This window comes from Oryctolagus cuniculus, chromosome 4 (assembly GCF_051225735.1).
Source record: "Oryctolagus cuniculus isolate XC-2025 breed Fujian yellow rabbit chromosome 4, ASM5122573v1, whole genome shotgun sequence".
In the NCBI taxonomy this organism is placed as follows: Eukaryota; Metazoa; Chordata; class Mammalia; order Lagomorpha; family Leporidae; genus Oryctolagus; species Oryctolagus cuniculus.
The window spans coordinates 12,569,822-12,597,456 of NC_142870.1; the positions used below are offsets into that span (position 1 = coordinate 12,569,822).

General features: G+C 58.4%; 2 protein-coding genes across 5 annotated transcripts in view; one reads left to right on the forward strand and one right to left on the reverse strand.

The window, feature by feature from the left end:
• The window catches only part of URB1 (URB1 ribosome biogenesis factor), a 79,752-nt gene extending 58,064 nt beyond the window's left edge, over window positions 1-21,688 (forward strand). For 2 of the 4 annotated variants that reach the window (XM_089330589.1, XM_070071878.2), the window contains exons 31-39: window positions 2,807-2,967; window positions 3,437-3,548; window positions 5,012-5,118; window positions 5,391-5,534; window positions 6,452-6,561; window positions 7,453-7,650; window positions 8,722-8,963; window positions 9,481-10,062; window positions 11,193-11,784. In XM_089330589.1, the coding sequence (XP_089186715.1) occupies window positions 2,807-2,967; window positions 3,437-3,548; window positions 5,012-5,118; window positions 5,391-5,534; window positions 6,452-6,561; window positions 7,453-7,650; window positions 8,722-8,963; window positions 9,481-10,062; window positions 11,193-11,389 (1,853 nt within the window). In that variant the 3' untranslated portion in view covers window positions 11,390-11,784. Of the gene's footprint in view, window positions 1-2,806; window positions 2,968-3,436; window positions 3,549-5,011; window positions 5,119-5,390; window positions 5,535-6,451; window positions 6,562-7,452; window positions 7,651-8,721; window positions 8,964-9,480; window positions 10,063-11,192; window positions 11,785-13,677; window positions 13,927-21,551 lie in introns of those variants that run through there. The other 2 variants (XR_011387734.2, XR_011387733.2) reach the window with 2 other exon arrangements.
• On the reverse strand, window positions 14,455-24,115 carry MRAP (melanocortin 2 receptor accessory protein). The gene is made up of 3 exons (XM_002716695.6): window positions 23,824-24,115; window positions 16,723-16,822; window positions 14,455-15,020 (listed from the first exon to the last, which is right to left on the reverse strand). Exons 1-3 carry the CDS (start codon window positions 23,957-23,959, stop codon window positions 14,807-14,809), a joined length of 450 nt encoding a protein of 149 aa, XP_002716741.4. The 5' UTR covers window positions 23,960-24,115; the 3' UTR covers window positions 14,455-14,806.
• Between the last annotated feature and the right edge of the window lie 3,520 nt (window positions 24,116-27,635).

The window sequence follows — 27,635 nt, forward strand, 5'->3', positions numbered from 1 at the left end:
AACTATTGTTTCAAGAACAATGTGATTATAACTTTATCCACACTTTGATGCTTTTAAATAAGCTTTTGGGTTTGCCCTCCTAATAGAAGTAGTCACATGTTAGAAATGAGAAAAATCAGTTTAGTGCTTTTTGAACCCAGGAGTCACTAGATATTTCTTTTTCCATTCTTTCAGTCTGTATCTTGATAGTAAAAGTTTCTCGTAGGCTGCATGTGGTTTTTTTTTTTTTTTTTTTTTTTTTTGACAGGCAGAGTGGACAGAGAGAGAGAGAGAGAGAAAGGTCTTCCTTTGCCGTTGGTTCACCCTCCAATGGCAGCCGCAGCCGGCGCACCGCGCCGATCCGATGGCAGAAGCCAGGAGCCAGGTGCTTTTCCTGGTCTCCCATGGGGTGCAGGGCCCAAGCACCTGGGCCATCCTCCACTGCACTCCCTGGCCACAGCAGAGAGCTGGCCTGGAAGAGGGGCAACCGGGACAGAATCCGGCGCCCCGACCGGGACTAGAACCCGGTGTGCCGGCGCCGCTAGTCGGAGGATTAGCCTAGTGAGCTGCGGCGCCGGCCAACATGTGGTTGGGTGTTAAAGATGTATTTATTTATTTGAAAGTCAGAGTTACACAGAGACAGAGGCAGAAAGAGAGGTCTTCCATCCGATGGTTCACTCCCCAGTTGGCCACAACGGCTGGAGCTGTGCCTATTGGAAGCCAGAAGCCAAGATCTTCTTCCAGGTCTCCCATGTGGGTGCAGGGGCCCAAGGACTTGGGCCATCTTCTACTGCTTTCCCAGGCCACAGCAGAGAGCTGGATTGGAAGTGGAGCAGCTGGGGCCCATATGGGATGCCGGCGCTTCATGCCAGGGCGTTAACCCACTGCGCCACAGCATCAGCTCCCAGGTCCTTTTTTCTTTGTTGACTTTAGCTTGTGTGGGTGTGTGCGTGTTTAGTGGTTGCCTTGGGGTTTATGGTTTATTGCAGCATCTTTAGTGTGATAATAACCATAACCATCCTGGTAGGGTGTAAGAACCTCGCAGCGGTATAGATCGTTCGTCCCCTCCTGGTTTTTGTGATTGCTTCAGTGTGCTATAAGCCCCACAACATGCTGCTGTTTTTCCTTCAGATTGTTCTTTTTAAAGGAGACGTATTTGTGATATAGTTTTCCTTTTTTTTTTTTTTTTCTTCATTACTTTGTGTGCATCAGGAATTCTGTCTGGTATCATTTTCTTTCTGCCTGCAATACTTCCTTCAAGAATTCTGTAGTTCAAGGCTATTGGCTGTCAAGTCTTTTAGCTTTTTTATGGCTGAAAAAGGCTTAACTATGGGAAGATTTTCATGGAGTGTAACTAGATTGGCAGAGTTGCTTGTTTTTTCTTATAATGCTTTACGATGCTGCTCCTCTGATACCCGGCCTGCATCGTCTCTAACAGGGACGCTGCCGCCCTCGGCTTTGTTCTGTGTGCTCTCTGGCTGCTTTGTGTGTGTGCTGATGTGCATTGGTAGCATCTCTGTTTTTGTGCGTGGGGTTCTTTGAGCGTCTTGGTTCTGCAGTTTCATAGTTTCTGTGAAATTTGGAAAAGTTTTAGCCAGTATTCAGATTTTTTTTCAGGGACTTCACTTTTGAGGAGACTACTTTTTTTTTTTTTTTTTTTTTAAAGATTTATTTATTTGAAAGTCAGAGCTACACAGAGAGAGGAGAGGCAGAGAGAGAGAGAGAGAGGTCTTCCATCTGATGGTTCACTCCCCAGATGGCCGCAATGGCCGGAGATGCGCTGATCTGAAGCCAAGAGCCAGGAGCTTCTTCCGGGTCTCCCACGTGGGTGCAGGGGCCCAAGGACTCGGGCCATCTTCTGCTGCTCTCCCAGGCCATATCAGAGAGCAGGATTGGAAGAGGAGCAGCCAGGACTAGAACCAGCGCCAATATGGGATGCCGGCACTGCAGGCGGAGGATTAACCCAGTGGGCCACAGCACTGGCCCCAGATCTCTTCTTAAATTTTCAGATTGTTGACATTAAGCTTTATCAGTCAAAAGTTAAGGAGAGAGGAGAAAAAAGAGCAGTGTTACTATCACTAATGGTATAATCCAAGATTCTCAGCTTGGGGGAGGCATTTCGGTTGGCTTGTCTGCTGGTCACCAGTCTGAAGAACTCCCTCGTGGGTGGTTGTCATGACCAGGTTGGCCAGTTTCGCACCTCTCTGTTGTGAGGTTCCTCTTGGGGGCATTTGTCTTGTACAGTGGCCGGGGCTCTTAGCGATGGGCAAGGAGGAGAAGCAGCCTGCCTTACCGGAGCGAGAGTCGAGCCGTGTGCCCTGCGGTGAGCGGGTTCCTGTGTGTCTGCCCGCTGCTCTCGGCCTCACAGACGGCAGGTGGCTGGGAGCCTGGGGCTCCTTCGCCTGCAGCGTTGCCCAGGCTTGCTGAGCTGCTGTGCTGTGTTTGAAGAAGGAAGGGAGGTCACAGCATGATGCCGGACTGCTGGACTCCACTGGGTTCCCGCTTGTGCCGCCTTCTGGTTTCTCCTCCATGGTGCTCGGGGATGGGCGCCCCGGGCCGTGGGCTGAGCACAGAACTGGGCACGGCCCTCCTGTGTTCCCCTGGGACCCCAGCAGTGGCCTCGGCGTCTCTCTGGCTCATGGTGGTGAGAAGCAGTGAGGTGGAAACTGGAAGCGTGGCGGTTGCTGCCGCTGGAGGGAAGGCGGCCCTCTGCTACTGCGGCACAAGTGTGCATCCCGGTGGGGGGCCCGCACCTGCACCTGACACTGGTAAGATGCAAAATGAAACCCCACCGTGTGTGTCTCATGCTGTATTTTATTTCCTGTAGAATTTGTGGTGGATTGTCGAAAATTTTTGGATTCAAACGCACTGGGCCTAACGGTCATGGCCCTCAGCAGCTACGACCCCCAGATGCGAGCCGCGGCCTACTACATCCTGGCGGCCTACTACTCACACCTGGAGGGGGCCCGGTTCCGAGAGCAGCCCCAGGTAAGGGGGCCGTGGGGACAGCCGTGGCAGAGAGCTGGCGGTGGCCGGGGCCGGCGGAAGGACTTGCGGAGGAGCCCCTGCTGAGGGAGGGGAGCCTGTCCAAACCTGTAGGACGAGATGCAGGTGTTCCCAGCGCGCGTGGTGCCCTGGGGACGCTGGGAGCGGTTTCCTGTAGGAGCCCTTACGGGTGCACTGACTGCTTTGGCGTTCAGTGTTTCTGTAGTCTACACCCGGGTGAAGAGGCCGTTACCACGCAGCGCTGAGCTCAGAAACGTGCCGCTGGGGTAGAGGAGCAAGGGCAGATTCGGTTGGCGCCAGGCCTGACTCCTGGCAGCAGGGGAGGGCTCCCCACTGTGAGCTCTGGAGGGTCCTGAGGTGGGAGGAGCAGGTGCGTCCTGCAGTGCTGTGGTTCAGCCGCCCAGGGCAGGACCATCCCTGCTCTGACAGTGGTCGTCTCGCCCCGCACAAGGTTCTTTACCTGATGGATGTGGTCCGGAACGGGATTCGAACTCAGAACATGAGACTCACCTTCACCCTGGCTCTCTTCATTGCCAAAGCAGCCCTGCAGATTTTGAAACCAGGTACCATGGGTTAAGTAGCTTGAGGAGAAGTTGGAAAGCTGAGCTAAACAAGTCCATGTCTAGGCATAAGCAGTCACACTCGTGTGATAAAGGACACGTCGAAGGCCATTCAGTGCTTGTGGGAGGGAAAGCTTGGGTGCCACTGAAATACCCCAAATAGTGGGCAGTACCTGGTGCTGTGAGCAGGCGGATACCTAAAGACTTTAAAAAAGAAACAAGGTGCAGACACCGTGTGTGACGGGGAGAGGGTATCTGTCATCACTGCTTGTGGTTGCATGAAACTGCTGAGAGCAAATAAGCAGAAGTAAGAAGCCAGGTTGATCCCTTAGTGGATGTAGCCACGCTGAGGGCCCGTGTCCCAGGGCTGAGGTGAGGGCCCGTGTCCCAGGGGCTAAAGTGAGGGTCCGTGTCCCAGGTGAGGTGAGGGCCCGTGTCCCAGGTGAGGTGAGGGCCCGTGTCCCAGGGCTGAGATGAGGACCCGTGTCCCAGGGCTGAGGTGAGGGCCTGTGTCCCAGGTGAGGTGAGGGCCCATGTCCCAGGGCTGAGGTGAGGGCCCATGTCCCAGGGCTGAGGTGAGGGCCCGAGTCCCAGGGGCTAAAGTGAGGGCCTGTGTCCCAGGTGAGGTGAGGGCCTGTGTCCCAGGTGAGGTGAGGGCCGGTGTCCCAGGTGAGGTGAGCGTCTGTGTCCCAGGGCTGAGGTGGGGGCCTGTGTCCCAGGTGAGGTGAGCGCCTGTGTCCTAGGGCTGAGGTGAGGGCCCGTGTCCCAGGGTTGAGGTGAGGGCCCGTGTCTCAGGGGCTAAGTGAGGGCTTGAGCCAGGCTGCTCTGACTTCCCCTTGCCTTGGTTTCTTCCCTGTAAAGTGGGGTGATAGTGGCACCTACTCACTCTGCTCCCACAGTCTGCTCCCTGTCATTTTTAAAACTTGGTTCCCCTCCCCCTCCCTCAGGAAGGAAATGAAGACCTTTATTTGTAGACCCAGTAGAATGTAGGGCAGGGACTGTGGGGTTTGTGGGCCTCGCCTCGTCCCGTTTGTGCCAGCTGGGCTCTGTCCCGCACCAGCCCTGCTATGGGGGTGGGGGGTTGTGCAGGGTAGCCGTGGCCCCAGGCTGCAGCAGGTCTGCACAGAGTGAGGTGGGTGACGCGAGGGTGGGGCGCAGCAGGAGTGCTGAGCCCAGGGACTGCGCCTCCCTGTCTCTGAGCTCCCCCGGCCCGTGTGTGTGACCAGCCCCTGCTGTTTCCGTGGCAGTGGGATGATAATGGGGACATCCAGCCGTGGCCTCTGAGCTGTGGGGGAAGCCGTGTGCCACAGACCGCTAAGGCGGCCTCTAGTTTTCGAGAGCCAGGGATCGGGAGGCAGGGCAGAAGCTCCCGGAGGGGGTTGTGTCGGATAGCCCAGAGCACACCCTGGGCTCAGCCGGCCCGGGTGCTGTGGTGCCCACGTACCCCACCGTCTGCCTCTTCCCAGAGGAGCACATGTACTTGAAGATCAGCAAGTTCCTGCTGTCGCACGAGTACCTGAACATGGACAAAGTGCCAGGCTTCTACCAGTTCTTCTACAGCTCTGACTTCCAGGTAACGCTGCAAGCCCCTGAGCCGGGTCCCTCGGGCACTGTGGTCGCGCGGGCACTGTCCCGTTCACCCTGTGCACTCGTGGCCGCCAGGACTGCGAGAGCCACGTCAGAGCGGGGAGTCGGGAAGGGGACGCCTCCCGTCCCAGGCACAAGTTTCATGCAGCTTCTCGGCTGCGCCACGGTCCTCACACCCTGAACGCAGCGGGGTTTGAAGCCGGGCCGGCGGGGGCTTTGCCTTTCCCAGCAGTAGCTCCCTGTTTTCCTGGCCGGCAGCACAAGCAGGAGCAGGAGTGGGTGCTGGGGGTCCTGCGCGAGGGCATCCGTGACAAGCACTGCTACGAGCTGTACGCCCGGCGGGGGGTCTTCCGCATCCTGCTGGCCTTCTTCTGCAGCCCGCTGTGCGACCACGCGGCGCAGGTGAGCCGAGCCGAGGCCGGAAGGCCCGTGCCCTTCCTCAGGCTCCCGGTGGGAAGTCGGGTCCGCGTGGACACTGATCCGGACAAAGACGGGGTTCCGTGAACGCCCCTCCCGGGGGCTGCGCCGCACAGGCCGATCCATGCGTGGAGGCTGGGTGGTGGCGCCCTGCCCTTGGCTGACAGGAGGCCTCTTTGCTTTGCCATCTAGAGGGAGGGCCGGTCAGGAATCAGGGGCCCCTGGAGCTGGCCCCGGAGTCCAGGGCACAGCAGCCTCCTCAAGTGATGGGGGCACTTGTTGGGGGTGCGCTCGGGCCCCAGGAGGCTACCGCGGGCCCAGAAGCTGCGAGTCGTCAGGGCCCGGCCAGGAAGCTACCGGCCTCGCCTGCCGGTCAGGGAATCTGTGCGTGCAGCTCTGTCCCCCAACACCGAGTGCTGGAGGGGAGGGGAGGGGCGTTTTCTAAAGACCTCAGGTCACTGGAAGAAGTGAACAGGAAAAGCCATTGGCATTTGAGTTCCTGGCCTGACCAGCCTCGGTTGCCACCATTACATAAGATACAGGCAAACTGGAGTGAGGATTAAGAAGCGGTTGAAATAAGCTCAGTTTGCGTGAGAGCCTGTTCTGGCATGGGAACAGCCGAGGGGCAGCTCCGGGCGTGCGGCTCCCTTGCCAGGAGTGGAACAGGGCAGGAGTGGTTCGCCGCTGGGCTGGAGCGGGGCTGGGGCCGGCTCTTTATGTTGGGTCAGCACCCAGGCACCGCTGTGGACACCGCGTCCCCGGGCTGCCACTCGCGGGGAAGGGCGTCTTCCTGCCTGGCCGCCACCTGTAATCGTGGCACAGCCCTGGGTTGGAGACCTGTCCCTTTGGCCACGTGAGCGACACCTTCCCGCTGCGGAGTGACTTTGGTTTGGGGTTTTCAGAACTGGATTCTAGAAATCCTGCAGAGTGCTGCGCAGGTCGCCAGGTCTGCCTATGAGGTCATCCGGGACTACAGCCTCCTGACCTGGATTTTACACATCCTCGAGAACAAGTAAGGCCCTCCTCCCGAGACGCATGGCACAGCTGCCACCAGCTTCAGCCCTGAACCACCCCGCCCTCCCCGTGCCTGGCCGTCCTGCCCCTGGGAGCGCCCAGTGCTTGTCCTGCCCTCAGATCCCGCTTCCCGTGCCCCCTGTCTGCCGCGGAGTGACAGCCACCACCTGCTGTCGACGTTGGCAGAGGCGTCCCAGCCTCCCTGGCTCCATTAGCACGGGTTCAGATTCCTCCCCCGTGGGGCCGGCAGGCCACAGCCCCTCCTGAGTAGAACCGTGGGAAGCTCCGTGGAGTCCACGTGTGACAGTGGGTGACCGTGCTGGAGACGGGCCTCACTGAGTGCTGTCACCTCCAAGTCCAGTGGGGGACGTCTGGGAGGCTAAGGGCCAGGCGTGGGGGGCAGAGGGGTCTGGCTCTCAAAGCTCTGGCTGCTCTCAGTCCTGGGCTATCTGGGTCCTTGTGTGCATTTTTAAAAAGCATCTTAGAAAGTCATAGCCAAAGCCTGGAGTGTGTCTTTGGACGTTGGTCTTAAGACCATCGGCTGAAACGCGTAACCGGCTCATTACTGTTTGCCTGAGAGCGGTGTGTCAGGAGTCGCACGTTGTCCTGGGTGGACAGCTTTTATTGGGGTGTGGCAGCAGCACCCAGGTTTCTGTAGGGACCCAGGCAGCCATCTGGTTAGAGAGCTGGGGCCTCAGCTCTGCCGAAGCTGCCGGGGTGCAGCAGGCTCCCTGTTTCTGCTCAGAGGCCTTGCTGCCTGGGGCGGTGTGCACTGGACCTCTGCTTGGTCCCGCCCTGCCGCCATGTTGGGTCCCACACTGCCCCTGGACTGGTCCCCTTGGTGGGCAGGGCCCTGGTGGAGCTGGAGCGCATCTGTGTCCGGTTGCAGGTTCCTGGAGACCCCGCTGCTGTCCAGCGTGATCTCCTTGCTGCACACGCTGTGGGTGACCAACCTGGGAGACAAGGGAGTGGAGGGCGACAAGCAGCCTGCTGGCCAGCCTGGGCCCCACGAGCCCCCCAAGATGCTCGCCCTGCACCTGGTCAGCGAGTTCCTTTACGTCCTCATCGCACTCCTGAAGCACTTGAGGTGAGCCTTCCCTGCCAGGGGACCCCTCGGCCTGCCCGTCGGGGGCCGTGTCACCTGTGGACACCATGTCTCGGTCACGACGCCACAGGTGGACGCTGGGCTGTGGCCTGGCGTGGGCCAGGACAACACGGGGGCCTCGTGGCGTGGCGTCAGGGCGTCTCCTAGAGTTCTGCTCCTTCAGCTTTGTACGGCTCCTGGTCGAGGCCCTGAGAACCTCACACCTTTCCAAACCTGGAGCGCATCGTACCGGGTTGTTTTGGGCGGACAGACATCACCTCTGCGTTTTACTCAGCCACTTGCATCGGGGGTGTTTCACAGGAGAATATTTTCTGTGACCTTGACCCAAGACAGGGAGTTCCAGTCCTGCCCCTTGGCTTCGTTCGCCGTGAGCACGCTCTCACCCATGAATTTTCTCGGCTATTTGAGTGTTTTCGTCCAGGCCCTCAGAATCCTGTTCTGGGTTTTCACAGGAGACCTGAGTTCTCTGTGTTGTAGGAAAGACACTGTGCACACTCACGGTTCTGGTCTTGGTGTGCCGGTCGGGGCAGGAGGTGGCTGGCAAACACGTCATACCACAGTGAGAACTCTCGATAAAGAACGCGCCATGTTGTTGGGCACTGTTCCACACGGAGGGAAGGCCGTGCTTCCAGGAGGCGTATTGGCGCGTGAGAACTGACTGCTACTGGAAATAATGGTTTCGCTTGAAACCCGATATTCAGAGAGACCCCCTTCCTCCCGGTGACAGTGGCTTGAGGGTGGGCTATGGGCTGATGCCAGCCCACGGAGTTTGGAGAGTGCATGCAGTCCTGTGCCCACTCGTGGTGCCCAGATCTCGAGCCTTGCCCTGCCTGGCCGCCCCTTGTAGCCGGGGTTCCTGCAGGGTGAGGGTTGGGCTCTGCCTCCCTGCCCTGGCTCGCTCTTTCCTGGTCTGCACCCCGGGCACCCTGCCGGCTGCCTGGGTCCTGCGTCACCATTGGCAGCCCTGGGCGTGTGAAGCCGACAGGCCCCTGGTCCTGGGCTGCCGGCCAGGGGGGCAGCCCCACCTCAGTCTGCCTTGTCGGCCCCAAACAGGCCCACCCTGGCCCCCGCCCAGCTGACCAGCTTCTTCGGGACCCTCGACTCGGTGCTGAGGTACCAGGCCGCCGTGCTGCAGGCCTTCAGGGACATGGACCGCTTCACCGTGAACGAGACCGTGCTCTCTGCCAGGGACGTCCTCGTCCTCCTGCACAAGTGGAGCCTCATCGACGAGGACGCCAGGCTCCAGGAAGACCTGAGGGCGGTCGTCGAGCGGTGCCAAGTCCGGGAGCTCGTGAGTGAGTGTCGGCGCCCCCGGCCGGCCCACACAGCCACCCAGCCGCCTGCCTGCCCGCCTAGGAGGGGCCTGGCGGCGGGCCACGTTCCTCTGGGGAGGCAGCTGGGGAGCCGGGCTTTGAGTCCCAGCTCTGCCGTGTAGGAGCTTTTCGCTTTTTGGAAAGTCGCTTAGACCACTCACGTTAAAGGGGCCAGGGGCTCCTTGTCCCCACCTTGTCAGGCAGCACAGGGTCCAAAGGACAGAGTGGAGGCTGCCTGGCCTCGCTGTGACAGCGCCACCTGGCGGCTCCCTCGGATGTACGCGAGGGCGAGGGCCCTGCCTCCTGAGGTTACTGAGGATTGAGTTCATCCTGACAACGGGGGCAGTGGTGGTGAAGGGGAGCAGGTCCCGTGGAAGCTGTGGCCGTGCCCCTCCCTCCCGTTCTCCCCCCGCCCACCAAAAAAAATATCCACCCCCGCCGGGTTCTCTAGGGACGGAGGGACGCCGGTCTCACTGTCTGTGTTCTGTGTGTTTAACAGAAATGCTCAAGGAAAAGAGCAAGCCCGCTGGGCCAGCCCGAGCCAAAGGCCCGCGCGGCCGGAAGAGGAGGCTGGGGGAGGCGGAGGAGACGGCCGACCCTGAGCTGAAGGCGTCCAGCTTGGAGACATGCCGCAGCCACCTGCGCTCCATACTGACCCACTGGGGGCCGGTGGTCCCCGCCGCCCCTGCCCAGGAGCCCCCCGAGAGCGAAGCCCCGCCCGCCGCGTACGCCACGGCCGCCCTGGTGCTCAGCTGGGTGCTGCGCTCGCTGGCCGGGCGCTCGCTCAGCAGGCCGGAGGCCGCGGGACTCCTGGGCTGGCTCCGGAGCCACGTTCTGCCACACCCGGCGGTGGTGGCCAGCCTGCTCGGGGACAGCACCGTGAAGAGCGGCCTGTTTGTGCTGTACAGCCAGCTCTGTGGGGCCGAGGGCCTGGCCGGGCCCGCGCAGGACGTGGCCTGCCTCTTCAACGCCGTCATGCTGCAGCTGCTGGCAGCCGGGACCACCACAGCCAGCCCTTGGCACGCGGAAGTCGAGGCGCTGTGCGCTTCCTGTCTGCCCGGGAAGGACGAGGCCTCTCGAGGTAAGGCGCGCTCCGGGGCGGGAAGCTGAGAGGCTTGAGGGGAGGAGCGGGCGGTGACTCCCGTGCCCTGGAGCCTCCGGCGCGGCCTTGGTGACAGCTCGGGTGTCCCCTCTCAGCCCTTCCCCATTGCCGAGCCAGACCCCCCCTCCCCCAAGATGGGATCTGGAGACCCAAGGCCGAGGGCCACGTGTCAGGAGGAGGAGCACACACGCATGTCTGCTGGCCTCTCCCTCGCCTGCCCCTGATCACTGCCCGAGGCCTCACCTCTGCACACCGCCGCCGGGTTCAGTCCCCTGCCTCCGGCGCCTCCCAGCACACGCCCCCTTGCGGATACTCAGGCCGCAGCAGCCGCTTCCCTCAGGCGGGGAGGTGTTGAGCCCTCCTCACCTGGGATGAACGAGGGGTCTTTGCCTTAGCGGGGACCCCTTCCCGTGAACTCCGTGTCCCACCAGGGACTCTGCCACCCTGCAGAGCCGGGGTTTTTGATGAAGATTCCTGTTCCTCTCGGCCAGGGTGTGTGTGCTCACATACACGTATGTACACACACGAACAGACACGCGTGCATGTATCAGCATGTAGGATACACTTACACATGCATCTGCTCACAAGCACACACATATGCATGTATGCACACGTTTCTGCAAGTAGGCACCTACATGTATCTGCACGAGCACACATGTACACACGTGTATCTGCACGAGCACACACATGCACGCACGGTGTACATGCTGGGCATTTAGCAGATGCCTAAAGGTAATGAACAACATAGATGACGCCAAGAATTAGGCAGACGCCAGGCTCCTGTCCCGTCCCCAGGCTCCCGTGGGCTGCCCGCTAGGTGACCCGAGAGTTAGGCAGACGCCAGGCTCCTGTCGTGTCCCCAGGCTCCCGTGGGCTGCCCGCTAGGTGACGCGAGAGTTAGTCAGACGCCAGGCTGCTGTCCTGTCCCCAGGCTCCTGTGGGCTGCCCGCTAGGTGACGCGAGAGTTAGGCAGAGGCTGGGCTCCTGTCCTGTCCCCAGGCTCCCGTGGGCCGCCCACATGTGTGGTGGTTTGTGCGGGCGCTCGGCTGAGCCCCAGCACTGTGGATGGGTGGCCTGTCCTGACCTCCTGGTTGTCCCCTCTTCCACAGCCTCTGCGGCCTTCCTGGTGTCCCTGTACGTCAAGGACCTGTGGCTGGGGGCCCCGCAGCCCGACACCCTCCGCGCCCACGTCCGCATGGTCTGTGAAGCCGCAGAGCGCGCCCCGGGCGCCGGCGAGGAGGCCATCGTGGCGCTCTGCACGGGCCTCGCCGCCTCTCGGCCCGGGCGCCAGGGTCTGCGGGACTGACAGGGAAGTCACAGCCACGGCAGCGGCAGGTGCAGCGCGGGGACTGAGTTCCCGGACAAGGCCAGGTGAGAGGACTTCACCCGCCACGGCCCAGGGCCCCATCCTGCAGGTGACACGCGCTGAGGGGACGCGGGCCGTGCAGGTGGCATCACGGGCGTGAAGCTGCATTGGCAGACACGTCGGGTGGGTTAGGACGCACGGAGAGACTCGGCTTTCCTTCCCTGAGAAGCCAGAGCAGGTTCCGCGGGAGCTGCAGGGAAGCGAGGTCCTGCCGTCCCTGCAGGGAAGGGTGACACCGAAGCCCTCCCGGCGCCGTGGCCCTGCGGGGGAGACGCCGCGGCTCAGAGGAGGTCTGCGTTTTCTCTGCTTTGGCTAATAAATGTCTATTTTTGTAAGGCGCTGCGTGTGCCCTCAGAGGTGGTGGCGGGCACGCGCTGCCCTGCGGAGACCGGGGGTCGGGACGTTAGTGTGGAGCTGACGGTTCTCACCAGCAGTCTGGTGTTTCCCGGATGGAGCTCTCGCCTCTCACGAGAGGCCCCCCGCACACTCGGTCACCAGGGCGAGGCTGTCCTATTCGCCCACTCGGTACACGGAGCGGCAGGGTCCCGTCTGCCCTCCCCCACGAGTCGGGTCGCCGTGGGAAGCCAGGGCCATCGCCCTCCCCGGCCTGGTCCACTGCGGTCCCCTGGCGGCGCTCTCTGAGGATGCCCGGGTTGGAACCTCTCTGCTCCGCTCAGCTGGACTCACGGTGCGCGGTCCAGCCGAGGCCACGTCCCCTTCCGCTTCTCTGCGGTTCCCTCCTCTGCACGTTTATTGAGGTTCCTTGGCTTACTAGCACCCCGACTTCCCTACGCAAAGGGGTGCTGGCTGGGAAGGCATGGCCAGGGGTGCTCTGGCAGCCCAGGCCCCTGGAGTTGGGAAGGGGCCGCGCGTGGGGTGGGCCTCTGTGGCTCTGTCAGCCGTCTCCTAGGGCCTGAGCTCCCAGGCACTGGGCAAGATTGGAGTCCCTGCCTGACTGGCGACGCCCAGCCGACCTGGTGATACCCAGCCCTCCCTGTTGTGAGCCCTGGGGGCGGGGGACACCCTGCCCTCCCTGTTGTGAGCCCTGGGGGAGGGGAGGCTGCCAGGCCTTCCGAAGCCTACCCTTCCCTGAGTGTCCCTGTGCCAGCTAGCGGCTCGGCCCCTGCCTTCTCCCCTAGCAGTGCGCTGCCCGCCTGGAGCGTCATAGGGGGCGGGAGCCAGTGCAGCAGGTGCCACGCTGGGTGGCGACAGGTACTGAGTGGCAGCTCCATGAAGTGCAGACAGGTTTCGAGCAGCTTGCCCCGGGTCTGCACCTCGAGCCCACCTGTCTCCCCTTCCCTCGTCTCCCTTCAAACCCACCGCCCTGGTGTGCGGCTCACTTCCCGGCAGCCAGGCGAGGAAGACCAGTGTCTACACAGACCCGGGGAGTCAGGTGAAAGCGGGCTTGAGGCAAGCAGCCTGCAGACTCCTTTATTTCAGTTGGTACAACATCTTATATAGCCAAGACCAGCTAATCTGGTCAAGGGGTGGTCTATGCCCCGACCAATCACAGCCTGTTGCCGGCCAGGTGATTGTCAACCTGTCCTGGGAAATTTACAACCCACGGCCTCCGTGTTCGCGGGTCTGCGCCCACACAGCCGGACCGACCTTGGTTCAGAAACAGACTGTTTCATTGTCCCTAGGCGATGGCCGTAACCACTGCTCACGCAGCGTTTGCGTCAGGTTAAATCTTCAAGACTTCTAGACTTGACTGAAAGTCCTCAGGAGGCTGTGTGCGGGTTCCATGCAGACACCACGGCGTTTCGTACAAGGGCCGTGAGCGTCCCTGGATTTTGGTAACCGAGGGGTCTGTGGAACCCACCCCCGTGGCTACCAAGGGACAAGTGTATCTAAGATGCCCCGGTCCGATCCGGGAACAGTTACTTTAGGAACAGAGCCCACCAGCTGCCCCCTGCAAGCCGGGGTGCTGTGGTGTCCCGGGCCTCGTGTATGCCGCTCGCTGCCTTCCTCACTGTTGTGGGTGGAGAGCTGAGTCCTTGGGAACCTGAGATCCGAGGCCACGTGATGCTGACCCAGACGGGGGCCTTTCCTGCCAGCTTCCCGGTGTTTGGTGCCAGCTTTGGAGGCTGATTCTCCCTCTGGGGCATGGACTCTGTCCTGAAAGGCTGTGAGGTTGGGACCAGCGCTGTGGTGCAGCGGGTTAAAGCCCTGGCCTGCAGTGCCGGCATCCCATGTGGGCTAGTCCTGGCTGCTCCGCTTCTATCCAGCTCTCTGCTGTGGCCTGGGAAGGCAGTGGAGGATGGCCCCAGTCCTTGGGCCCCTGCACCCACGTGGGAGACCTGGAAGAAGCTCCTGGCTCCTGGCTTCAGATCAGCTCAGCTCTGGCCATTGCAACCATTTGGGGAAATGAACCAGTGGATGGAAGACCTCTCTCTCCTTCCCTCTCTCTCTCGTTCTGTTTCCCTCTAACTCTTTCAAATAAATTAACAATAAATCTTTAAAAAAAAAAAAAAAAAGTCTGTGAGGACGATGCTGGGTGTGACTCAGGTCCCTGGCTGCAGCTGGGCTGGCGGTGTGGATACTACTCCATCTTGGGCTGTGGGCTCTGCAGGCCTCCCAGGTGTCCTAACCACACTGGCACAGCTGGGCCAGGTGAGCCCAGGGGCATGGGATGTTCAGAAGAGGGTCAGCCTTGTGGTTAATCACCACCTGCGACACTGGCATCCCATTGCACAGTGCCAGTTTGAGTCCTGGCTGCTTTGCTTCCGAACCAGCTCCCTGCTGACGCGGCTGGGGAGGCAGCAGAGGACGGCCCAGGTGCTTGGTCCCCTGCCACCCACATGGGAGATCCAGATGGACTCCTTGGCTCCTGGTCTCAGCCTGGCCCTGGCCAGCCCTGCCTGTTGTGGCCATCTGGGGAGTGACCCAGCAGATGGAAGATCTGTCTGTCTCTCACTCTGCGTTTCAAATAAATAAAATAAATCCAAAAATAGTGTTCCAGGAGGAACGATGAAGTGGCGTAATCAGAACTGCAAACACAAGGGTTTCTCATCTCCATGTGTATACATTTTATTTCCCTTCCCTTTCCTTTAAGTACACTGAACCCAGTCAGTAACCAAGCAGAGTACACACACACTAAGACCAGTCGCATCCGGGGCATCTGCCCTGCGCTGGAGGGGCCGTGTGCAAGCCTCAGCCAGCTGCTGTGCTGCGCTGCCTTGGCGAGCCCTGGGCCCACCTGCGCTCTGCTGCCTGTGAGTGGGCTGTAGAGACCTGGGTGTGGCCAGGCGGCTTGGAGGTCCCCAGCTCCCTGGGCCTAGGTGCCGTTCACTGGCCTCGGTTCTACAGTGGCGAGGCTATGTCTCCTGGGCGTGCTCGCTGCACCTGCTCCTGATGTCAGCTGATGCTGTGGGGTCCCCCGTGGGCGAGCGCGGGGTGGGCTGTGGCAGCCATAGGGGGCAAAGCTGGGGAGCCGTCACACTGCAGCCTCTGCTTGGCGCCAGCTCTGCCTCCTGGTTCCTTGACCCTGTTCTGGTGGGCCCGCCGGAGGCAGGAGGGGAGGGTGAGGCTGTGGCTCCACCGGCACGGGTGGCGGGGCTGAGGGCTGTTCCTGCGGACAGAGCAGAAGGGGAGGCGGCATCAGAGGAGACGGCTGGGCGCTCCCCTGTCTCCTGCCTGCACGGCCCAGGGAGTGGCGAGCCCCAGGGGAGGCCAGGCCAGAGCACAGAGCGCAGAGGAAGCAGAAGGCAGGGAGCCGGGCCTCCGCCTCACCCTCAAGGTCACTTCCTCCTCTGTCCGCTTGCAGTGGGGGCTGGGCAGCTTGGCCTTGTATCCAGCCATGTATCAACGGCGGTGTCATCCCCACACCCCAAGCCAACTCAGGCTTGGGGAGGGTGAACCAGCAGATGGAGAATCTATCTGTCTCTATCACTGCTGTTCAAATAGATAACACTAAGTCTGGAAAAAGCAAAACAAACAACTCTAGCTCACAAGGGCTGTAGTGTCCACTGAACTTGGGCTTGGCAGGGACAGCCCCTGTGAGCCTGCTGGGGCCAAGAACGTTCCCCCGAGTGGGGCCGGCTGACAGCCTTCACAAACCATCCCAGAGGTACCCAGAGCAGACCGGAAGGGAGTACACCTGGTGGGCGGGTCGCCGCGGGTGGACAGGCGGGCAGCGGAGAAGACCCCCGGAGGAGCCTGTAAATGCACGAGCATCAGGGAGGGGCGCTACCCTCCGGTTCTCCCGGGGCCCCTCGTCTCCTCCCCCGGCTTGCTTGTCTGTGCTGCCCAGCCGCCTGTGCCTCGTCCTGGCTTCTGCTCCCCAAGGCTTCGGGTCTGTGATGGGCAGGCTGGTCTACCGTGGCCTCCTGCTCCGTCTCCCAGCTCCCAGGTGCAGAGCTGGTGATCTCGCTGGCCCCAGCTCATCTCCGGGTCAGCTGCCCACCCCGGTCCCATTCCCTATGGCGGAAGTCCTTTCGGACAGCAGTAGCCAGTCCTCTTGCACCGGGAAGAACACAGCCCAAGCTGGGTCTGAATCACTTCTTGTGGCTCCCACGTTTGCCTCCAGTGAAACTACAGCCATGGCAGCAGCCCCTGAGAGAGTGGCCGAATGTGCCTAGGCTAGGGGCCCGTTCTCCGGGGGAGTCAGGGGGCGTGACTTCAGCCACACGTGGGGTCAGTGTTGGCTTTGTTCTTTCTTACGGCTTCATTGAGAGAGATCTTTGCAGGGGGTGGAGCTGAATTGTACGGTTCCAAGCGTACAATTCAGTCCTCTAGCTGTAATCAACATTTTCACCATTACCCCCCACCCCCAAAGAGCAGCCGCTCTCCCCCCTCCTCCCCAGCCCTGGGCATCCAGTAACCCGCTTCCTGTTCCCATAGAAGATCCTCCCTGTCTGGATTTCACATGCAGTGAAGTTGCACTAAGTGGCGGAGACACCACTCGGAGAACTGTCCTCGGGCGAGTTCGCTGCTGTGCAAACCAGAGAACTTGCAGCAAGCCCAGAGGGGAGGGGCTCGCTCTTCTGCTCCCCGGCTGCAGACCCGTGCAGCACATGGCTGTACTGAACGCCACGGGCGATTGGGACCTCACAGTGGGAACACAGAGAAGGCGCCCTGGGGATCCCAGGTGACGTGGGAGCTCCGTGCATGCAGTCTGCCGCGGAGCGAGTGAGCTGCTGTCGTGTGCACGTGACTATAAGGGGAGCCATGCGGACTGCGCTCCACGGTCCCCAGCTCCTTCCCCTGAATCCTCCCTTTCTGGGGCGGACTGCACCCCCACCGCGGAGCTGTTCCCAGCCCCTCTTACTCACCTCCCGTGCGGGGAGCCCGACCAGGACATGAGGAGCAAAATGAGGAAGAGCAGCACCACAAAGGCGGCCAGGCTCACCCAAAAGGCGATGACGATGGAGTCTGCGGGGGGAGCAGAGGCGGTTGAGTGTGGGTTTGCGGCCAGGGCGCCCGAGTGTAGCCCTTCTCGCCCCTCCCCACCTCTCTTGCCACTAGCACTGGGAGGGGTTCCCGATGACAGTGACCTGGGGAAGGGACCCGCCAGCCACCGGGTCTGTGTGATTGACCAGTGCAGGCAGACGCATGGTGCCCCTGGGTCTGCGTTCAGGGCTGCCCCTGCTGCAGGTTGGCAGAAGGAAGGATGTGAGAAGTGCAGGGCAGTAAGACAGATGGACACACACACACACGCCAGTTCCTGGAATGGAGGTGGTGTTGACCCTGACCGGAGCAGCCTGGAGACCCCAGGGGTTGGAGACCTGGAAGGAAGGTGTGCCCTGAGCCCCCAGGTTGCCCTGGAGGCAGTCGGGTGCCTGGCTCCGCAGACAACCCAGGAAGGAGCTGCACTCTCTTTTCCAGGGGACGGCTCACCTTGCGGCTGTGGCAAGAAGCAATGCACACTCTGCAGCCGGCACTCTTGGCTGTATGTGTGGCCCAAGGCAGAGGGGAAACCACAAAACCCTCTTGGCCTCTTAGGGACCCCGGGTAGACCCTGGCTGGCGAGGCCCAGCTGTTAAGGGAACTGTCATGTTCCTGGGCGGTGTCCGTGTGGGCCCAGGCATGAGGCTCCTACTTAGAGAGGCTGCAAGAATCTTTGTCCAGACCGCATGGCTGACCTGAGCCAGAGACGTCCTAGATACTTTCGTCGAAAGCCAAAGAGGCCACGAAGGGCCGTACCCCACTGAGTGTTTGTGGAGCTGGGGCCACAGGTGGGGGTGGTGGGTGGTGACTGTGCTCCAGTAAAAGGAGTCAGTTTCTATGACCCCAGACAGACGGAGGGAGAAACTGAGGCCCTGGAAGAGCCCAGCTGGGACACCGCAGTGAACCTCGAAAACAGAGCGTCAGGCAAAGGCGAGCATTTGTCAAAGGAATCACCGCGCCCACCACACCACACCACTGAAAGCGGCCAAGAGGAGGCCGGCGCTGTGGCACAGAGGGTGAAGCCGCCACCTGTAGTGCCTGCATCTCATATGGGCGCTGGTTCAAGTCCTGGCTGCTCCACTTCTGATCCAGCTCCCTGCTAGTGCGCCAGGGTAGGCAGTGAAAGATGGTCCAAGTGCTTGGGCCCCTGCACCCACGTGGGAGACCCAGAGGAAGCTCCTGGCTCCTGGTTCCGACCTGGCCCAGCCCTGGCCATTCCAGCCATCTGGGGAGTGAGTCAGCAGATGGAAGATTCTCTCTCTCTCTCTCTCTCCCTCTCCCTCTCCCTCTTTGTCTCTCCCTCTTTCTCTCTGTAACCCTGACCTTCAAATAAATGAATAAGCATTAAAACAAACAAAAAGGCAGCAAAGAGCCCCACCCAGCCTGGCTCCCACATCATCGTCTCCTCTCCATGCCTGAGCGGAGAAACTGATGGTGGCACCCTGGGCATGACACTGTATCGGGACCCTGGGCTCCAGGAAACAGGAAGTGAGGTTCTCTGTCCTAAGCTCTAGGACCTTAGCACAGAGCCCCCGACTTTGTGGCTGCTGTGCCGGCCCGGAGTCCCCGCTTAGTCTCCGGGTGTCACAGTAGCAGAGTGCGCATGCTCCTGGGCTGCGGGGGCTGGGCTCCCACCCAGGAAGGGATTTCAGGCTCCCGGTCCCCCTTCTCCAGCCCAGAGCAGGAAATGCGAAGCCACCATTCCCGGAACACGGCGTCCTCAGAGAAGCAAGATATCAACTTGGTGGGACCCAGAAGACGCTGGGTGGCCGCTCGCCCTGCCCTGCGCCCGGAACTTTGCTCTCGTCGTGTTTTTGGGAGAGGCAGCCAAGGAAATCGCATTCCTTTTGTCTCCTTCCTGAAGCTTCGCCCAGATGCTCAGAGAGAACATTTTGTTCCAGGGGCAAAGAACCGCCACTCCCGTGTTGGAAGAGCCGCAACACCCACGGGCTTGTTTTCACAACACGGGGCGGGGGCGGGGGTGACACCAGGCTGGTCCCCTTATGGAGAATACCCCCCCCCACTTGCCTCCCCTTCTCCTTGTCCTTCCCTCCCCTCTCCCTTCCCCCACCTCCCTCTCTCCCTTCCGGCTCCCGGCTCGGCTGCACCCTGATGGATCAGGGAGGAGCAGACACCAACTAAGGTGACGGGAAAAGAACATTCTGGAAGGCATGGCTGAGGCTTCACCTCACATTGGGGGATTTCTCATCCTAATTGGGAGTCAGCAAACTAACCCAACTCTCTGCTCGCAAGAGGGCATTTCAAAAAAGTGTATGGAGGGCTGGCACTGTGGCGTAGCAGGTAATGCTGCCGCCTGCAGTGTGGGCATCCCATATGGGCACCGGTTTGAGTTCCAGCTGCTCCTCTTCCGATCCAGCTCTCTGCTATGGCCTGGGAAAGTAGTAGAAGATGGCCCAAGTGCTTGGGCCCCTGCACCTGGGACCTGGAGGAAGCTCCTGGCTGCCGGCTTCGGATCGGCACAGCTCCAGCCGTTGCAGCCAATTTGGGAGTGAACTTGCAAATGCCCTCTCTCTCTCTCTCTCTCTCTCTCTCTCTCTCTGCTTTTGCCTCTGCCTCTCTATCTCTGCCTTTCAAGTAAATTTTTTTTTTTTTTTTGACAGGCAGAGTGGACAGTGAGAGAGAGACAGAGAGAAAGCTCTTCCTTTGCCGTTGGTTCACCCTCCAATGGCCGCCGCTGCAGCCGGCGCACCGCGCTGATCCGATGGCAGGAGCCAGGATCCAGGTGCTTTTCCTGGTCTCCCATGGGGTGCAGGGCCCAAGCACCTGGGCCATCCTCCACTGCACTCCCTGGCCATAGCAGAGAGCTGGCCTGGAAGAGGGGCAACCGGGACAGAATCCGGCGCCCCGACCGGGACTAGAACCCGGTGTGCCGGCGCCGCAAGGTGGAGGATTAGCCTATTGAGCCACGGCGCCGGCTCTCAAGTAAATTTTTTTTAAAAAAAGTTCACGGAAACTGAGATACCCATGTTTATCTTGGTGCAAAAGCTTTTTGAAATCCGTGCGCAGTTTCTGCTGTTTGTACTAAGTGCTTTCCTTAAATTTTGAAAAGTGCCCTCCTGGGAGCCACCTTAGTGTTATTGAGTGAAAACTGCTGAAACGCACGGTGAGCGCTCCTCCACACACACTCTCACAGGGGGGCCCAGGAGCCTAGAAGGTCAAGGTCAAGATCTGTCCCTTTTTGGGGACCGAACACACATGCAGGGTAGAGAGCCCAAGTGCAGAGGTAAGCGGCTTTGAGCTCCAGTTCTGGCTCCGAGCAGTGCCATCTTGGGCAAGGTGGGATTTTACATCAGTTCGCTTGTCTGCAAAAGGGGGAGAGTGGCGCCTGTTACAGAGGGTGTTGGGAGGACGGCAGAACCCGTGTATCTAAAACCCATGGCTGTGGAATGATTTCTGCAGAACTCCAGTCCTTATTTCTGGCTTTGTGGTCGTATGACTGCATCCTGCAGGCTCACAAACACATACGACGTGAATAGAGCGACCGTGGCGTCACAGCTGGCTGCCCACCCTGGTGTGGGCCCGCTTGTGTTCCCACAGCTATGAGCCTTTGTTTTCCGCTGGGAAGGGGCTGCCTGTGATAAAGGTCACATTTCCCAGACTCCTGTGCGGCCAGATGGGACCAGGTGACGGGGTTCTGGCCAATGAGATGTGAGTGCAGGCTTCCAGGGCAGCCGCTGGGAGACCACGGACAGAGATGGCTAGACTTCAGGACGTGGGCCCTCTCCTAGTCCGTTACTGCCTGGAACACAGCCGTGATGCCCAAGCCACAGTGGAAGAAGAGGATGCGGGATGGGGTGCAGGGTGGGAGGACTCCGTGGGCCCCACTCACTGCCCCAGCCCTGCAGACTTTTCCACGCGACAGAAATCAGCTCCTGTTGCATCTGCTACTCTGTCCGCGGCATCACTTGTCTTTAACCAAGTCAGGAATGAACCTGACCTTCTGAATGCGCATACTGGAGCTTGAAGACCCGAGTGAAGACTGGCCTCCGAAATACGGGTACTCGCCATCGAGTCTTAAGTTCCCTAAAGCACATCTGTTGCCCGGACGTTGACAGAGTTCCTCTTCACCTCTGCGGGTGAATTGGTGAACACACATGCACGCAAACACATACATGCACATACATGCATACACACATATACACACATGCCCACACCTACACATACACACACATTTTTGCTGTGTTATGAGATCATATTTCATTTTTGACACCCGGATGATACCAGTCAGCTTCAGTACTGGTTTGGGGGCAGGTGCTGTAGCACAGTGGATTAAACCGCTGTTGTGACGCCAGCATCTCCTATCAGTGCTGTTTCAAGTCCCGATTATTCTGCTTCCAATCCAGCTCTCTGCTAATGCACCTGGGAAGGCGGTGGAAAATGACCCAAGTACTTGGGCCCCTGCCATCCACGTGGGAGATCCAGATGGAGTTACAGGATCCTAGCTTTTGCCTGGGCCAGCACTGGCTATTGCAACCATTTGGGGAGTGAACCAGCAAATGGATGATTTATTGTTCGCTGTCTCCCTCTCCTTCTGTCTCTCTCTCTCTCACTCTGTCTTTTGAATAAATAAATCTTTATAAACAAAAATACAAAAAAAAAAAAAAAAAAAAAAACCAGGGCCAGCGCTGTGGTGTAGTGGTAAAGCCACTGCCTACAGCACCGGCATCCCATATGGGTACCACTTCCCATCCAGCTCTCTGCTATGGCCTGGGACAGCAGTAGAAGATGGGCCAAGTCCTTGGGCCCCTGCACCCACATGGGAGACCCAGAAGAAGCTCCTGGCTCTTGGCTTCGGATCAGTGCAGCTCCAGCCGTCGCAGCCAACTGGGGAGTGAACCAGCGGATGGAAGACCTCTCTCTCTCTTCTCTCTCTCTCTCTCTCTCTCTCTCTCTGCTTCACCTCTCTGTAACTCTGCATTTCAAATAAATAAATAAATCTTTAAAAAATATATCTACTCGCTGTTGCTGTTTTCCTTGCTGATTGATGGGTCCTATTAAATGATGGCACAAGGAAGGGGTTTCCATTTCTAGGATGATTGTCCTGGCACCCTCTTTGCCCTTCCTTGCGCTCACGAGGTTCCTACCTACCTCTTGCTGTTCCAGCCACCCTGACACACCCTCAAGGCTTGGTCTGCCACCGCTCCCAGGTGGCCTGGGAGGCCTCCACACAGCACCCTCCATGCAGGCCTGCATGGGCCCAGCTCTCCCTGGACACCCCTCCAGTTCTTGAGCCTGGCTAAGCCTCAGATGTGGATCTGAACAGAGCTTCAGGGTCAGGCCCAGCGGGCCGGCTAGGGAGTCCACACGCCTTGTGTCTCCACGGCTGCTTCCTCCCGGCTGCCCCCCACCCCCACGCACACACACACAAAGCCGGCTTTCTGCCCATTTCCTTGACAATGACCTCATCCATGTGGTGTGATTTTTGTCTAGCCCTGAACTTCTCCTCTAGAGAAAACCAAAACTGAGTCCAGATAAGACGCGAAGACGGGGCCCTCAGGGATACAAACAGGAAGCAAAAAGGCTTGAAGGAGCAGCTCTGTGCAAGTGTCACGGACCCCGGGTGTTCAGAGACTTGGGTAGAGTGGAATCCGCTACCCTGCAGTCAATCTGGAATGAATCTCTTAAAGAACTATGGTCTTTTTTTTTTTTTAATAGATTTATGTATTTATTTAAAAGGCAGAGATACGGAGAGAGAGAGAAAGGACTTCCATCTGCTGGTTCACTCCCCAAATGGCCTCAATGGCAGGGGCTGGGCCAGGCTGGAGCCAGGAGCCTCATCCGGGTCTCTCACGTGGGTGCAGGAGCCCAAGCCCTTGGGCCATCTTCTGCAGCTTCCCAAGCACATTAGTAGAGAGCTGGATCGGAAGCGGAGCGGCAGGGACTTGAACCAGCACCCATATGGATGCCGGCACTGCAGGTAGATGCTTAACCTTCTACACCACAGAGCCAGCCCCAGAACTAGGATACTTTTGAAGCAAAAAAATATTTTTTCAGGCCGGCGCCACGGCTCAATAGGCTAATCCCCCGCCTGCAGCGCCAGCACCCCGGGTTCTAGTCCCGATCGGGGTGCTGGATTCTGTCCCGGTTGCCCCTCTTCCAGGCCAGCTCTCTGCTGTGGCCAGGGAGTGCAGTGGAGGATGGCCCGGTTCCTTGGGCCCCTGCACCCCATGGGAGACCAGGAAGAAGCTCCTGGCTCCTGGCTTCAGATCGGCCCAGCTCCAGCTGTTGTGGCCGTTTGGGGAGTGGGCCAGCAGATGGAAGACACCTCTCTCTCTCTCTCTCCCTCTGCCTCTTTGTAGCTCTGCCTTTCAATAAATAAATAAATAAATCTTTAAAAACAAACAAACAAAAACCTTGTTTTGTACCTTTGTCAAACCAATGGGTAAAAATGGTGTCCTCCTGTGGTTTTAATGATCTGTGATGACTTTAAAATGTACTGCATATGGGGGAAATGGTCATTTATGGCCATGATCTATATTCTCCCTAAGGTAGGATCTTTCTGCTTTGCACTTGTTAAACTTCTTATTGGACAGAGCATTAAGCATTTTTACTGTAATGTAAATTTAAAATATGTTATATCAAAAGCTGAAAAAAAAAGGCAGAGAGAAAGGGAGAAAGAAATAGGAAATAGCATTTTGTTCTCAGAATTGTATCAACAAAGCACACTGAATCTATTAAAAACTAGTTAAAGATGAAAATAACAGTTTAAAAAGTATTTTGGGAAACAAATAATAATAAAAGAAACCTGCCTTGAAAGAGCATTCTCCTTCCAAAGCACCTTAGCTTCTCAGCAGGGCGACGCGGGCTCATTATGGAAGCCAGCTTCCCCCGCAGCCCACTCACTCTATCTGCGTGTTCCCTGGCCCGGCGGGTGCGCGCCGGTGGCCTCATCCGGAGCTAAGAGGGGAACGGGGAGAGAGCCGGGAGGGAGCCCGTGGTCCCGAGGCTCCCCAGCTCTGACTTACGCTTGTTGGCCTTCAGCTTCTTCTCATCCACGGGGATGAGGTCCAGGTAGTCCAGGTAGTATTCGTAGCTGTAGTACAGGGCGGAGCCGTTGGTTCTGTTGGCCATGTCCGCAGCACCGGGAAGCCCGGCTCGCATCGGGAGCCAGGCTCGAGCCCCCGGGAGGAGATTGCCTAAGGGGCGTGTGGAGGACTCAGCCAAGTGTGTCTGTGGGTCTCCAGGCACAAGGCCCGCCCACTTATAGGAGGCCCTGGGCTGGAACAAAGGTCAGGGGCCCGAGCCTGGCATCCCGGTGCAGGGGAGGGCCTGGGGCCGCCCGTCTGATCCTGCCCCTTCTTGACTCAACTCCAAAGCAAACAGAGCTGGAGAGGCAGGACAGCAGGCTTCCGGCTCAGCTCTCCGCTGCCTCTCTGCGTAAGAGACCCAGGCAGGCAGGCAGGCAGATGCTGGGGCAGAGAAAGAGAAACCCAGTGGACAGGACAGTCACTGTTTGCCTTCAGTACTTGAAAAGTGAACAAATCCACAGTGAAAACCCAGCCGTGCCCTTGACTTACACTGAGGCAATTCTCCATGCTGTTAAGCAACCAGCTTAGGGTCAGCAGAACTTGAGTGATGTTGACCCTGAATTTGAAACCTCTCCATGCACCCATGGCCAAGGAGTTCCCTGTCCCAACTGGGTACACGGCTCAGCTTTCATCGAAGTCCCCCCCACCCACCCTAACAGTCAACGAGTCAGATGAATGGGGTTGTTGATCTGGGCCCAGATCCCTCCTGGACTGGGATCCTGGGACACGGGACTCTGGGGCCCGCTCAGCCCTCCTGAGATGAGGATTCCTCTGGCTTCCTCAGGGTCTGATTCCGTCATGCAGTCACTCTCGGGGAGCCTCAGACGCGAGCAAAAGGAACATTCGAGAAGTCTGGAATCGGCAGAGCTAAACGTGAGAGGGGCCCCAGAGCTCAGCCTTTGGAAATAGGAAGTCAAAATGTGCAGATTTTATGGAGTCTTTCCCTCCAGTATCCCGACTTTCTCGTGTTCCTGCTCAGGTCTACACTGCAAGAATAAAACTGGGAGCTGACCGTGTAGACAGTGTACTTGCTGGCTTAGATCAGGCCTGCTGTGCCTGAGCCATGCACAGGGGTGCTCTGAGGGGGCTCGGTTGATCAGTTGGGGAGGAATAAGCTCATGGGCCCCCAAAGGGAGGAGGTGAAAGGTACCCTGGAAAAGCAGAAGGGCCCTGTGCCGTGGCTCACTTGGTTAATCCTCCACCTGCGGCTCCGGCATCCCATGTGGGCGCCGGTTCTAGTCCCAGCTGCTCCTCTTCCGATCCAGCTCTCTGCTGTGGCCTGGGAAAGCCGTAGAAGATGGCCCAAGTCCTTGGGCCCTGCACCCATGTGGGAGACCTGGAAGAAGCTCCTGGCTCCTGGCTTCAGATCAGCTCAGCTCTGGCTGTTGCAGCCATTTGGGAAGTGAACCAGCGGATAGAAGACCTTTCTCTGTGTATCCTCCCCTCACTGTAACTCTACCTCTTGAATAAATTAAAAAATAAGAACAACAACAACAAGAAAGAAAAGCAGAAGAAATTCCTTTACCTTTAGACACCCACCCTTCTGACATCACAGGTGTGGATTTTTTTTTTTCTCCCACCAAGCCATTTCCACTTCTCAGCAGACACAGATGGGGTGTGCTCCAATTTAAATCAATTCTGACGTTGACTGGCTGGAATTATGTGTGTGTGTGTGTGTTTAAGATTTATTTGTTAGCTGTCACCGCGGCTCAATAGGCTAATCCCCCGCCTAGCGGCGCTGGCACACCAGGTTCTAGTCCCGGTCGGGGCGCCGGATTCTGTCCCGGTTGCCCCTCTTCCAGGCCAGCTCTCTGCTGTGGCCAGGGAGTGCAGTGGAGGATGGCCCAAGTACTTGGGCCCTGCACCCCATGGGAGACCAGGAGAAGTACCTGGCTCCTGCCATTAGATCAGTGCGGTGCGCCGGCCGCAGCACGCCGGCCGTGGCGGCCATTGGAGGGTGAACCAATGGCAAAGGAAGACCTTTCTCTCTGTCTCTCTCTCTCACTGTCCACTCTGTAAAAAAAAAAAAAAAAAGAAAGAAAGAAAAGATTTATTTATTATTCAAGAGACAGAGTTACAGAGAGGGAGAGAGTCAGAGAGAAAGAGAGTCTTCCATCTGCTGGTTCACAAGCCAAAATGGCTGTAATAGGGGAGCTGGGCCGAATCCAGGAGTCAGGAGCTTCTTCCAGGTCTCCCTCGCTGGTACAGGGGCCCAAGCACTTAGGCTACCTTCCACTGCTTCCTCAGGCCATTAGCAAGGAGCTGGATCAGAAGTGGAGTAGACAGGACTCGAACCCACACCCAGCTGGGATGCTGGCGCTGCAGGCAGAGGCTTAATCTACTACACCACAGCGCTGACCCCAACTGCCTGGAACTGTCACAGATGGCACAGGTTGAGTGCTGAATCCCGCGAGATTGTGCCCCACTTCAGAGCCAATCACAGGCCCCATGTTGTCACCTATACCACTGATAAACCGGACATACATAGGGAATTCTCATGATCCTATCCACGGGTCATGAGATGATGAAATCCTGCCTCTACCTCTTCCTAGCGACGTGGCTCCTGTCAAGTGCCTTAACCTCTCTGGGCTTGTTTTCCTCATCTGGGAAGTGGACCGACCACAGCAGGTGTCTCTCGGGGAGTTGGGAAGTTTACACGAGAACCTGCTGGCACGGCACTTCAGGCAGCGCCTCATCCGTGGCAGGCACTCACCAGCATGCACCATTATTGCTGTGCCAACAAACGTGGCCTTTCCTCCCACCCGCTCCTCATCCTCTCTCTCATCCATCTTTGCTCCTCTCTCTGCTTTCTCCTTGTACAATGCCAGCCTTCGGTGCAAATGAACTCCTTGCTTCTCGTGTTCATGTTCTCCAGTCACATAGCCTCCCTTTTTGGGGTCTCTGTCAGGTGGAGAGTCAGATACGGGTGACTGGGAGGGACCACAAACCCATCATCCAGGGGTGGGACCAGGGGCCCACCTAAGATGCTCACTTTGGGTTCAACTTGTACTGAAAGCATTCTGATAAAGTGGGAACTCAGCCAAACCAGCAAAGTCTAGTTTATGGCACACGCTCAGTGAGACCCGGTTTGACATTGGAGTGACTCTGCTTCATTATATGATCATTATACTACGATCAGCATTGCGGTTTCATACCCCCTGCCCCTGCCATGGTGCGCATTCCCAATGCATGCTGGGAAACCACATGTGCAGAGAGTTCCAGGCATACAGTTCCCAGATATCAATCAAAAATGTCAATCACGAGCATCATGGCCACATTACCAGTCATCACCCCTCACACTTCAGGAGTAAAGTCCTAATCCAGGAAAAAAGGGGGCCATGTGCTCTCTCTACTGGCCCTGTTTGGATTGTACTGTAATAAACTTGTGCTTTACCGTCCCTTCTTTTGAGTGTCTGAACTATAATTCATTACTCAGCTGGCAAAAAGGATTCAAGGCAAGCCAGCTGCCCTCGTTGACATCTGTAACAAAATGCTTTCTCCAATCTGCGGCCACCATCACCATCTCTCACCCTCTGTGTTTTCATGTTGCACACACACACACTCAGGTTCTTTTCTAGAGAGTTAATGGCTTGTTCAAACCAGCCAATTAGAGCCCAAGTCCAGATTAGCAGCAGGGTCCCCCAACTCCCCGTTGGATGAGCTGCCCTTGGCATCATGCATACTTCAGCAGGAAATGAACCGGCTACAGACATGACCTGTATAAGCCATTTTTTGTTGGACACAGAGGT

Coding starts and splice junctions, on each gene's coding strand:
- MRAP (XM_002716695.6), bottom strand. CDS start 23,959: ATGCGAGCCGGGCTTCCCGGTGCTGCGGACATGGCCAACAGAACCAAC. Junction 16,823..23,823: donor GAAGCTGAAGGCCAACAAGC/GTAAGTCAGAGC, acceptor CTCCCCCCGCAG/ACTCCATCGTCATCGCCTTT. Junction 15,021..16,722: donor TCGGGCTCCCCGCACGGGAG/GTGAGTAAGAGG, acceptor CTCTGTCCGCAG/GAACAGCCCTCAGCCCCGCC.